This window comes from Hippoglossus hippoglossus, chromosome 1, assembly GCF_009819705.1.
Source record: "Hippoglossus hippoglossus isolate fHipHip1 chromosome 1, fHipHip1.pri, whole genome shotgun sequence".
NCBI classification, from domain to species: Eukaryota; Metazoa; Chordata; class Actinopteri; order Pleuronectiformes; family Pleuronectidae; genus Hippoglossus; species Hippoglossus hippoglossus.
Genome location: NC_047151.1, coordinates 28871116 through 28883615, shown reverse-complemented (window position 1 = coordinate 28883615; position 12500 = coordinate 28871116). Strand labels below are relative to the sequence as shown.

Below are 12500 nucleotides of genomic sequence, written 5' to 3'. Positions count from 1 at the left end.
TGTGTGTTTCATCCCAATCCATGAATTATTCTCTGAGAAATCAAGGAAAATGTTTAGAACCGTCAGAATGAACGAGATTTAAAAAATCCTGGATCCGTCCCCTGATGGTTAGTTTGAGTCAGGTGTACCTAATAAACCGACAACCAAGGTCACGTTGTGGAATCTTTGGTCTCCTTCCCATCGTCTCTCTCTCTCACTGGCTCAGCACTAACGTTTATTTACTCTCCTCTCTCGGCTTCGTTTCAGTTCCGCCTCCGACCAACGTGACGGTGAGCTGCAGGAATCTGAGAGTGTGGGTCAGCTGGGAGTTCAGCGACCAGCAGCCACACACCAGCTTCAGAGTGGAAATACAAAGCTCCAATGGGTGAGGCTCGTTCTGCTCAGTTCGACTCAATTGTTCAAAAAGTATCTAAAATATGTGTTGTTTGATTGTATTGTTATTAGGTGGACAGACACATATTTATATACACTAGTGTATATATACGAGTACAGCCCCTGTGTTTGCCATGTTGTGTTCTCTTATTAGATTATATAGTAAATGTGTGTGTTTGTAATGTTGTGTTGAATTATTCCTTGTCATTAGTGAGTCGTCCTCAAACTCTGTGTTCATCCTGCCTGGTTCATCTGCACTGACGATTTGATCGCGCTCACCAGATGAAACTGAATTTTCTTTATCACATAAGTTTGAATGACTCACTGAACTACTGTTATTTCTTCATGTCGACTGTTTCCGAGTCTGTTAAACGACGACCAAAGTTCACAAGTTTTCAAAAATAAAAGTAGTTCAGCTCGATATTAAGCATTACAGCAACAGAACAAACCCTGTGCTTTTACTTTGAAGATATAGACATCAGCACCCGATATGATGAACTAATAATAATCATCAATAATTAACAACACAGATAAACGCTTCACATACAGTTTGTGGAATTAGTAGGTTTGTGTATATTTGTATTTATGTATAAAAAGTGCTGTTTCCTGTGTGAAGGTACTTTAAGAATGAAACCACAGAGCATCAGTACGATCTGAGTGGGTTCATCTGGAAGTCTCTGGACCACTACATGGGGTTCCACTCCGTGAGAGTAACAGCTCTACAGAGGGGGGGGGAGTCCCAACCGGTCCGGTCTGAGAGCTTCACCTTCAGCATGAACAGGATGGCCGATAAACACTGTGAGTAGCATGTCACTTCCTGCACTGTGACTCAGGTCAGACGTTTCCCTCGCAGACATAAAACCCATCTTTTGTCCACAGATGCGTTAGAGTTCCCTCCCGTCGAGGTCGTGGCCGGCGACTCGGGAAACACCGTCAGTTTCCCGAGTCCCTTCCACTTCTACACAGAACTGAAGCAGGCCGAGAAGCAGGAAACGGCCTTCTTCGAATTCAACGTCTCCTCAGATCAGGTGAAGAACATCGCAAAGATTCAGGAGGCATCAGAAAACGGAGAAGATATTTGTATTAACCTCACATTAAGCATAAATTCTAACTAAATCCGAGGAGATTTTATTCTAGTTTTGCATATCGAGAATATGTAGAATTTAAATTGAAGTTTTTTTTATTGGACTATCGCGACATGTCAAGAATACTGAGAGAATAAAGTTAAACTAAATCAGAAGAGAATTCCTTATTTTGCATTTTGAGAAAAAAGTTGAAACGTTAAGAATAAAAGTTTCAAAAGTTTTAAATTCTGAAATTGATTTCCTCTACAATCTTGTGTAGATGATTTGGTGAAATTCAGAATCAGTTTGAGTATCAAAGACATTTTCTCACAAACACAGTGAGGTCATCAGTATTAAGTCTTTGAGGAGAATCGTTCACATCAAAGTCAAACTGGAGCCAGAAGATAAATTCTCTGCCAATGATTCCAAATAACCATGAATTGACAAATCATCTCAGCTCGAGATTCATCCTCTGAGGAGAATGAACACGTTCAGTGTATCAATACAGTGCTTGTTCTTTATTCTTGTTATATGAAGTAAGAAGTTTTATGTTTCTCTGACTTCCAGGGTAACTACACCTCCGTCTGCAGAGTGACTGATGTCACGTGCAGGTACGACCTCCCGCACAGAGAGGAGCAGTGCGTCCGGGTCAAGGGATGGTTGGACTACGGGAACAGCGTCGAGAGAGTGGAGTTCAGAGAGACCGACCGCATCTGCCCCAGTAAATCCAGCGGTCAGTCATCCACTTAAAAAACATTTGAAAACGTTCGAAAGCTCCTTCAAATGCGTCTTTTCATCGCCGAGGAACCAAGGCTCCTGTTGGTGGACCGTTTGGCCCAACGTGTCCCGGGGTTCATGTGCTTCAGTGATGAACCGGTTGTCAAAGAGGCAAATGATGAGACGTCCGATGCCCGAGTATCAGGCTTTAAAAACCTTCTTGATGTGTCCTGCTCTGTTGGGATGAGCTGGTGGTCCTCTGTGGACAGGACCGTCTCATTTCTGTTGGTTTGTGTCCTCTGAATTAAGACACAGCCCTGTGATGTTGTGAAGCAGTGTGGGATCGTGGGAGTTGTCTTCACCACCAATGCTCATGAACACCAGACACGTTTAGGGGACTGATAGAGTTTAAATGTGATTTTAAAGTTGGGCGGAGGTATGAACTCTACTGACTGCCGGTTTGTTTTTGTTTGTTTTGCAGATCCCCATGTGATGACGTTCGCCCTTGTCCTGCTGTTCGTCCTTGTCGTCATAATCAGTGTGTTAACAATTAGCATCTGCAAAGTGAGAGCCTGGACACTGGAGATATGGAAGACACAGAAGACACTGAAAGCTCTGGTAACTTTTCTGCTTTAGACAAAAACAAATGTAATTTCACCTCGACTTCCATCTTATTGTGAAACCTGACATGTGTCCTCGTCTTCTCGTCGCCCAGGACATCGAGCCAAACAACGAAGAGCATGAATTGTTGAGACCGGTTGAAGAAGTGTTCAGCCCTGTTATGGTCATCGAACACAGCAGCAGCTCGTCGCTCAGCTCGGAGGACGGCGGCCTCCAGGACTGCGGCGCCTGTGTCATGGAGGACGGAGGGTCAGAGAGAGGGGAGCCGGAGGAGGAGGCTGCAGACCAGGAGCAGGGAGCTGTGGGGAATTATGACCGCGCCCACGCCCCCGCAGCATTGAGGGTAGACTTGGGGGACGGAGAAGTGGCCTACGCTTACAGAGAGGGATAGAACAAACTGTCAGAGGTTTGGGACTGAAGTTGGTTTGATGATCGTTTTAATAACCGACGACCCAGGCCGGTCCAAACCAGGCCGAGGGACACCGGAGGACACCGGAGGACAGCTGGAGGTGGAAGGTGTTTCGCCCCTCTTCTGTTTGCACCGTCACCGAACCCTACGCTTTTTAACACGTCATGTTTACGAGGTTTGTCTCGTGGCTGTTTACCGAGGTGAGCACCAACCTGGGGGGGGACCGGGACTCCAGCTGATCCGTCACCACGGAGACGATCAGACAGACGTTTACACCCAAACACCATCTCACAGACCTCGTCTCCGACCTCTTAACATTAGGAAACTCTGCCGCTTGTCTGTTTTGCATCTGGATCCCTGCAGAGACGACAGCACCTCGGTCCGTCTCCGCTCCTGTGGGATTTGGATCAGACGCAGATTATTGTCAGAGAACAGAAGTTTTTACATCTCAAAGAGCTCAGGATTTTTTTTTAAACTGTCAGTTGTCGTGGCTCCTTTCTCTCTTTAAAGGGACAGTTCACCCTCAAACCGTATCCAGTCACCTACATGCAGTTGTGGTTTTATTTGCCCTAATTCAATTCACTTCTCAGGTTTCATCTCAGGCAACATCGTCCCACATCTAAAACCTTTTATTGTACCACTTATTGCCTTTGGGTGTGTGGGTTGTCCAGAGCAAACACAGAACAGCATTTAAAACCTAATTTTTCTCAGGAGCCAGATAAATAAAACCGAACCGCCTACGTGGTTGAGAACTGACGCCTTGAAAGGCTTTTTAATGTCGTACATCCTGTACTTTGAGTTCAGCAGGCGTCATAAATTCCAGTGCGACCTGATAAACAGGTTGTGAAGATCGTGTGTTTCTCTTTTGTTGTGAACTTAAACTCTCAGGTTGTTATTGTTTTTAATATTTACCTCATCGCTTGTTTTTATTGTCATTGATCGAAATAAATTTATTTTAGAATAAATGTTAAATGTGTGTTGTGGTTAAATACATTTTTTATGTTTTTTATTGAACACATTGATAGATTGAGTCTTTAATCGTTTCTCCACTGCACCAGACCCTCAGGTAGATCAACTCCCCTGAAGGTCAATTGCAGTATGACGACGAAAATATGAAATCACTAAAAAAAAATCATAATTAACTGAAGGACTGTCCCTGAAACTTGGTGGAAGGACGGAACCTGCACCCAGAACGTGTCTTTCTTTAACAATGTGATCTGTAATGGTTTTTGACATCGTTGATTTCTCAGCGAATGAGTCACGGGTGTTGATGAAAATATAGTAAAGGACCGATATTTATGTGATATGTAAAAATGTGGATCTATTGAATTTAAATGTGGTTTCATAAGGAGACTGTTGGCAGAGACACTGAGGGACAGGGTTTGACGTGAGCCGCAGCCAAGAAAGAAACCTGATCAACAAAAATAAATAAAACTTCTCTTTGTATCATAAGAAAAAAACCTCGAGCTCGACACGCAGCGTTTTATTAATCCTGCATTTCAAACAGTCACATGTTTCACTTCAGCTGTTTTTATATGAAGGTAAATTAACTTCATCTCGCGGTGATTTGAGAAAACTCCTCGACTCCAGTCGATAAATCCAGAGCCCCCCCCCCCCCGTCCTGTTTGGGGGTGTTCGCCATCTTGTCCACTGATGACATCATCGACGGGTTAAGAGTCTGTGTGGGCGGAGCGCCCCCCGTCCGTTACTAAAGCTTCAGGCCTTGAATGTTTGTCCTCAGGTTCAGCATCTGCTTCTGCTGTCGGACCTTTTCTTCCTTGAAGGCCACCGTGTTGGCTTTCTTCTCTGCCCTCCTCTCCTGAGCAAACAGACACACAGATCAACACACCGTCCAGGTCACGTGATATCAGACTGCATATGAAGCTAAATAATCCAGGACTGTGCACTAGTGATGTGGAGCCACGGTATTACGGTCCTGCTGATACACACACTATCAACCAATCGAGAATAATGTATTTAACGTGTACTGTATGTTTTTTGTTTGGTCCATGCCCCTGCTGCTAACGTGGCCACCAGGGGGCTCTGGAGACATCCCCATTGGGAGCCGTCATGTCGCCTGGTGTATTTGTTTTTGTCTGCACAAAGCAGATCAGTGTCAGAGTCACAATCCGTCACATCTGATCAAACCACACCTCGAGTCCAGATGAGCAGAGTTCTCACAGGTTTTCTGAAGCCGAGCTCGTCGGGTGGGCCAGTAGCAGAACTGTCTCTCACCTTGCGCTCTTCTTTGATGCCCTGCTTCCTCGTCTTTCTCTCCTCTTTGCTCTCCTCTTTGCTCCGGGGCTGGGTGGAGACGCGGGGAAGGTCCGAGTCGTTGATCATCGTCATGCGCTCCACCTGCTTGGCTGTCAGGCCTCTGGCGGGGAGGACGTCCAGCGGGATGCCCGTCTTGCTGGACACACGGATCGTCTTCGGCTGAGGACAGAAGGAAAACTGCACTCACCGCCTTGTGATTGTTTTGTGAAATCACAGTGACCTTTGTCCTTTGAATGGTTTCCATACCTTTGGTGGATCTTCGATGACTTTGGGTCTGTTGTAAATGTTGGAGTATGTACCTGGAGAAGAACAGAACCATTAGACACAAACATCAGATTTTACTCCTCCACACTAAAGGTCTTCTCGGACTGTAGATTAAACTCACTGATGATGGTTTCACAGTCCCATTTCTCTTCTGGTGCCTGGACAACAAAAGTCTCCATCTCCTCTTCCTCCTCTTCCTCCTCCTCTCTCACGACAGGAAGCTCCTTTGGACCCAAGTCATCCGGCCTCAGGAAACTGAACCAGGACCAAGACACAGGTTCAGCACCAGGTTCAATTAAAGCAGCATCTTGGGCCGATGCTGCTTTCGTCAGAACATCAGACGACAGAAAAACAAACGTCACTCACTCGTTCTGTTTCTGTTTGAAATAGTCTTTTATGACCTCCTCCAGACGAGCACTGTCCGGGTTGATGAAGCCCTCCAGCTCGGCGTTGTCCAGAGCTCCGATCTCGTCGTCATCAAACTGTTCGTAAAACTAAAACCACAAGAACAAAAACAGACGACGGGTTTTTGATTAAGTCTGAAATAGAAACGGACAAATAACTAAAAAGAGACAGACACCCTGGCTGTTTGCAGACATGACCTCTGGAGAATCTTCACACAATTGGGTCCAGACTTTCTCCAGAGTTCGTCTTTCACACATGAACAGAGCAGCAGAAGATTCTCCGATGGGACAACAACACTAGTCTCCAGAGCGTTCGGGTGAGGGGAGGGCGTGGCTGGCAGAGGCAGGATGGAACGTTTTAATTCTCATAACCAACACACCCACTCCAGCTCATTGGGACATTATCTGGAGGGTTTACAAGGGGGCTGGCAGGGGAAACTCCGGAGAAGCCCAGAGGCTCTAACTCAGATATTTGCGTTGTGTTGTAAATACGAGGATGGTCACCTTCTCGAAGCGGTCGTCGAGCAGGGAGAGCTGCTCGTTCCTCCTCATCACAGACGACGTCATGGAGTACTCTGTGAACCGACTCTTCGTCTCCTCGTCCATGAACAGAAACTCTCGCCCGCGGCCGTCGCCCGAAGATCCTCCTTCAGAGTCACAGTCTCCATCCTCGTCCGTGTCCTCCCACTCATCTTCATCATCTTCATCCTTGTCACCTCTGTCACAGGTTACACACAAACAGGAAATCACAATTAGGGCTGCAACTAACAGAAACTTTCATTATCAATAAATAAATCAGTTATATTTTCAAAAACAGATTTGTCTGTTCATTCCAATAAAATCACTGGTTATATTTTCCCACAGAGCGAGAAAACGTTTTCAAAAGTCTTATTATTGCAAAACTTTGCTTATTTGCTGAGGTTTTAAAATTCACTAAAAGTGACTTATATGGTTAAATTACATTATGTTGATGTACATTTATTATTTGTCTGCAAAAAAGAAAATTAAACAATTAACTGGAATAATATTCAGAATTTAGTTTCTATGTATTCATGTAGAAAATGAAACTAGTTTCTGTTCAGAACATTGTGAAAACACGTCAGATAACTTTAATTAAAAACAACTAGAGTGTCTCTCAGTAGAGCTCACACCTGCACCAAGGTCCAACAGTCGCAACTAGATCCAGATGTTTATTTGGATCTGCACCAAATCTCTCACACACACACGCACACACACACACACACACACACACACACTCACGCACACGCACACACACACACACACACACACACACACACACACACACACACACCAGTCCTCTAAACATCAGGATCCATGAATTATTCACTGAGAAAACATCCACATCTCCCAATGCTAAAGAAACTGAAATAAGAGTCCTGGATCTGTCCCCTGGATCTGTCCCCTGGATCTGTCCCCTGATCCGGGGTCAAACCAAACTTCAATCGGCTGGTTTCTTGGCTCGTGGCCCAGCCCTCAAAAAACATTTCATGGTAGAGGAAAACATAACCTCCTTTCACGCAGGTCAAAAATATATTAAGACTTAATTTCTTACTTTGTGTCCACTGCTGCGCTGGCTGTGTTTGCTTTGATCATGAAGTCATCGTCCAGGATGTTGTCAGGGTCCTCGTAGTCGAAGTCTTCATCCAGAGCCGCCACGATGTCGGGGTCCATGTCCAGACGAGGTCCTGAAGGAACAACAAGAGAGAGAGGATGTGACATGTTGACGACAACAAACAGACGCCAGATGTTCAAACTGAAACTTCGTGGAGCTGAGGCGCAGCTCGTTCGTCTGATCTGACGGTTTTCTGAGGAAATTATGATTTTGTCCTCAAGTATCCAAACAACAGATCTCAGGCTACATCCATACGACTACGTTTCCAAACTGTGTCAAAGTGTTGTGGCTCTGGATCAGTTTTAATCCCCGTCCACACTAACACGACTGAAAGCGCACGTGCTGGTGTGCACACGGCTCGTCTCCTACACATTTGTGGCGTTTTAAGCCGTTTTACCTGAGATAGGAGCAGCTTTGTTGAGGAGTCCCACCTCCTCCTCGAACTCGGAGGCGAACACAGACGAGGGCAGGTTGATGCTGGTGGCCTGATGGGGAAAAACAGAAAATCACTTCAGAGACCATTTTCCAAAACAATTAACAATAAAAATACATGAGAGAGAGAAATCAGTGACCTGCTGCACTGAAGAATTCAAGAAATGTATTATTTTGCTTCTTAAATCATAGACAGAAAAACATGCCAGACAAAATGTTTCATAAATTTCCACTTGATGGCGCCACCCCCTAAATAAAACGGTCCCCTGCCTCCACTTTCAGCACAAACACAGAAGACATACACAAAACGATGCCCTGCCAACAGTCGTCTCTTTCACCAACACACGTCACAACCAATCAGGAAGAGAACGTGGGCCTCATCATTTACATCACATTTTTGTTGAGTAGTTTTGACAGCAGACGTAACCATAGCAACAGGGATGAGTGTTAAAACGAAGTAGTGTGGACGCAGCCTTAAACTCACAGGAGGTGCCTTGTCCATGTCACCCTCCTCCTCCTCCTCCTCCTCCTCCTCATGGAGGGGAACAGGACGTCTGTTGGTGTTGGGGGGGTTGGTCACCACCAGTTCAGTAGGGCCCAACGCCTCCTTCAGGTGCTGCAGGTAATTGTAGTTGTCGTCATAGAAAACACCGAAACCCCTCTGCTCCTCGCGCCTCTTCTCAGCCTCCACCTGGACAATATGTAAAAAAAGTGAATTTCAAGTTCATTAAATAAATTGAGGAACCAACAGGTTTATCTTTCTGACTTTTACTAAATGGGTCACATCCCACAGAGTTCATGAACCTGACATAAATCTTCACTTCATGTTTACACTCTTCAACAGAGAGAAACGGGACATTTATAAAAAGCAGGACAACTGTTTTCATAGTTGGGTCACTTGCAGATTTCTTTCTCGGTTCAGTTCTTCACAGTTAAGAGAAGGAAACGACGAGGTGATCGTCACACTAGCTGTCCTGTTAGTTTCCTGTCGATGGAGTAACAGACACCGTGGTCGTCTGTACCTTGGCGGCGGGCAGGAGGACGTGCTGCGGCGCCGTCTCATCTGCGGCCAGCGGATCCCTCTGACTCCTGTGGACGAGGTGAAAGGTCACCGCCTTCTTCTTTTCGATGAACGACTTCTTCTTTCGATGAGGCTGCAGGAGACAAACACAACAGAGGTTAGCACAACACAACAGTGAGGACGGGGGTTTGAGCTCCAGGGTAGATCTTCATTGCGCTTGCTGAGATGCCCCTTGAGCAAGGCAAGGCAACCTCCGGTTTCTCCAGTGGAGCTGAAACTGAGATACGGAGCTCAAATCTCCAACACGGTGTAAATGTGATCACTTGGGACGCGTCCTCTCATCTGTGACCCACGCGTGTCTCCGGGGACATGGAGGTGGACAACCCGTGGACACGTGGGCGACACCACAGCAGCAGCATGGAGGCATTGAGTGTTTCATTCTGTGGTTTCTTCCGTGTGAAGAATCTGTCACCAGTCGTTTGGGATTCTGCTCTGACGCTGTTCACCCCGGAGACGCCACACGTGTTTAGTGGACTCGAACCCGTCACCCCCCCAAAGTGGAGAAGTTTATCAGGTCGGGTTTAAAACCCACAAACTTCACAGCACGTTGTTTACACTGGATACACGGGAAGGACGTTAGCCAGCTAGCAGCGTTAGTTAGCAGCGTTGGCTAGCAGTAGGGTTAGTTAGCAGCGTTAGTTAGCAGCGTTGGCTAGCAGTAGCGTTAGCCAGCTAGCAGCGTTGGCTAGCTGGGTTAGCTTGGTGTATGAATGTCGCTCACCATGTTGTCAGTGGATCTGAACCAGTTTCCTTGAGGAGCCTCGAACGTCAACCAGCTGATCCGCAGGTCACAGAGCAGGAGCGGGTTTCACCCTCGGACTGGTTCGGATGGTTTCACCCTCGGACTGGTTCGGATGGTTTCACCCTCCACGATGCTCCTGGTGCCACCATGACAGGAAGGAACCATGCCGGAGAAACAACAGGGGCGCTTGAAACCATGCTAACACGCTGACACGAGCACGAACTGATATTTATGTGTAAGAATATTGTCACGATTAACAGATTATGTACAACAGATTAATGTGTTGCATAGTGATGGTATAATTCCTGTTACACGCCTGAATTCCCTGCATATTATGGACGTGTTGGTTTAGTCCAACCCGACTTTTTCTTGAATTAACTTTATTAGCAAACAGCGCAGTGAACAAACCAACATACAGAACATTAATATGCTCATTCATTATTATTCAGAGAAAATAAATTCAGTTTTATAGTTATAGTCATATTATTTATGATTTATTCGATTATTATTATTACAAAATTAATTATTAAATTATATAGGACGGTCCCATGGAACAGATATGTTGTAAGTGAGGCCCAAACGTCTGGATCGCCCCCTGGTGGCTGGCTGCAGTATGGATAATAAACCTCCTCCTCCTCCTCCTCCATGTTAGCAGAGGGGACATGACTCCTGATTGGTCGAGTGCGTGTACTGGGAGGATTTTACTGCAAGATGGTGGAACTGGTATTCAGGATAATTCAGCTTCATTTTGTACAGTGAGTGGAAGTGAAGACGTGTCGTCCATCTTTATTTACAGTCAATGCGTTACTCAGGTGGAATCTGATGAATTCAATAAAAACAGACAAACATTGCATCGTCTTTGATTTTGAGACAACAATTTTATTCAAAATTTATTTCCATTAAATTTAGAGAGCAGAAAAAAACAAATATATGTCCAAAAGCACAAGTCAGCACCCCCCCCCCCCCCCCCCCCCCCCCCCCCCCCCCCCCCCCCCCCCCCAAAAAAAACCATTTCCTAACATCTAGCTCACACAGCGTCTGACCTCATGAGCCCAGATTGACATTTAATGGCATTTAAAATGGGGAGATGTCTGGAACTCGATAGATGAAAGATAAAATGTGTGTTTGTTGGACACACTGCCCTCAAAGTTAGTTTTGTTCTTCTGGTGGCTCCGGTTTGGTCCCAGCTTCTCCTCAGACGTTCATCGACAACATCAGGAACTGTGTTATTAAATCAAAAAGAACCGGGTTTAAATGGAGTCCCACAACATTACGGCATTATAATCTGAAACAAACTCCTTCATATGCAGATCATCAACATGACGTTTTACCTGCATCATGTTCATTTTCACACGCCCCCTCTTGAATTTGTCCACGGCCTGGAAAACCCCTGTTTCAGAGAGTTTCAGTCAGTGAATGAATATTTACCACAATCATTCTGAGGCCTTCAGTGGTGACTGCAAACCCAGAGGTTGTATTTAAATGTGCTGTTTTTAAACGTACTGAACATGTTCTCCAGGCGCACGATGCAGGTGAGGTAGTCGTCGAAGTCAATGTCGTAGTTGTCGTCAGCAAACCTCAAGCCGATCAGCTGCAGGAGCTGGTTGTTCAGATGCATACCTTCAAAGCAAAGACACAAAGACTCAAAGACTCAAAGACACAAAGACACTAAGACACAAGATTTATGCCCAAACCATGTTTCATGTCCAGGAACCAGAGTCTGTTATTTTCTTTATTATTATTTTCATTGGACGTAACCCTTCTGCTGCTGCTAAATTATAATAAAATAATTAAATTGAATAATCAAACTGCTTCACAATAAACATGTGAAACAAACATATTGACACTGAAAATCGAATATATTCAAAAACATATTTGAACATATTCGATTGGACGTTCTTCTTAAATTAAATATATTGCATTGGTCAATTTATTCCTATCTTCAATAAATGTCTATATAAGAAAAACCTACATGTATAAACAACACCTGTCCTTTACGTGAATGAATTCAAACACAAACTCTTGTGAGAAATGTAAAATGTGTAAGAGTAAGTGGTGAGAGACATGAGCACTTCATGTCACTGGTTCTGTGTGAGATGAGTTTTCAGTCGACTCTCACCTGCGGCTTTGAGCGCGATGCGGAGCTCGTAAGACGACATCTTCCCTGAGCGGTCGGTGTCGAACGACAAGAAGAGCATCTGCAACAACAACACAGGTTCAACCTCACACTCCAGCACGTCCATTCACTTGTCTTTTTATTGCATTAATGAACACGTACAATCCACTTCTTCATCTTTTCCCAGAAGACCTTAAACTCCTGGAACTCCAGTTGGCCGGTGTTGTCCACCTGTTTTACTGCGTCAAGAAAAAACCACTCGAGAAGCAACACGGTTACTTCACTGCAAAAAGTGTGAAGCTGCTTCAACTTGAACACAAACGTTCCACTGCTGCTTTAACTCAGCGTCATGCTTCTTTTAAATTAAG

At 45.1% G+C, this 12500-nt stretch overlaps 3 protein-coding genes across 3 annotated transcripts in view; 1 reads left to right on the top strand and 2 right to left on the bottom strand.

Annotated features, from left to right (window-relative positions):
* The window catches only part of ifngr1 (interferon gamma receptor 1), a 6654-nt gene extending 2691 nt beyond the window's left edge, over window positions 1–3963 (top strand). Inside the window, exons 2-7 of the mRNA XM_034590786.1 lie at window positions 247–364; window positions 989–1170; window positions 1252–1400; window positions 2004–2169; window positions 2635–2771; window positions 2869–3963. Coding sequence (XP_034446677.1) covers window positions 247–364; window positions 989–1170; window positions 1252–1400; window positions 2004–2169; window positions 2635–2771; window positions 2869–3165 — 1049 coding nt within the window. The 3' untranslated portion in view covers window positions 3166–3963. The remainder of the gene's footprint in view (window positions 1–246; window positions 365–988; window positions 1171–1251; window positions 1401–2003; window positions 2170–2634; window positions 2772–2868) is intronic.
* A 684-nt stretch (window positions 3964–4647) lies between these two features.
* On the bottom strand, window positions 4648–10111 carry ltv1 (LTV1 ribosome biogenesis factor). The gene is made up of 11 exons (XM_034589599.1): window positions 9996–10111; window positions 9216–9347; window positions 8678–8884; window positions 8159–8246; window positions 7702–7834; window positions 6633–6846; window positions 6091–6218; window positions 5846–5979; window positions 5707–5759; window positions 5419–5619; window positions 4648–5002 (listed from the first exon to the last, which is right to left on the bottom strand). The coding sequence occupies exons 1-11, from the start codon at window positions 9996–9998 to the stop codon at window positions 4892–4894; spliced, it is 1404 nt and encodes a 467-aa protein (XP_034445490.1). The 5' UTR covers window positions 9999–10111; the 3' UTR covers window positions 4648–4891.
* An 866-nt stretch (window positions 10112–10977) lies between these two features.
* capn9 (calpain 9) overlaps window positions 10978–12500 on the bottom strand; it is a 10068-nt gene continuing 8545 nt past the window's right edge. Inside the window, exons 16-21 of the mRNA XM_034589359.1 lie at window positions 12295–12363; window positions 12136–12214; window positions 11520–11636; window positions 11348–11406; window positions 11170–11237; window positions 10978–11099 (exon numbers count right to left, since the gene is read on the bottom strand). Coding sequence (XP_034445250.1) covers window positions 11211–11237; window positions 11348–11406; window positions 11520–11636; window positions 12136–12214; window positions 12295–12363 — 351 coding nt within the window. The 3' untranslated portion in view covers window positions 10978–11099; window positions 11170–11210. The remainder of the gene's footprint in view (window positions 11100–11169; window positions 11238–11347; window positions 11407–11519; window positions 11637–12135; window positions 12215–12294; window positions 12364–12500) is intronic.

Coding starts and splice junctions, on each gene's coding strand:
- ltv1 (XM_034589599.1), bottom strand. Junction 6,847..7,701: donor AGCGCAGCAGTGGACACAAA/GTAAGAAATTAA, acceptor AACCTGTGACAG/AGGTGACAAGGATGAAGATG. Junction 5,760..5,845: donor GGACTGTGAAACCATCATCA/GTGAGTTTAATC, acceptor GTTCTTCTCCAG/GTACATACTCCAACATTTAC.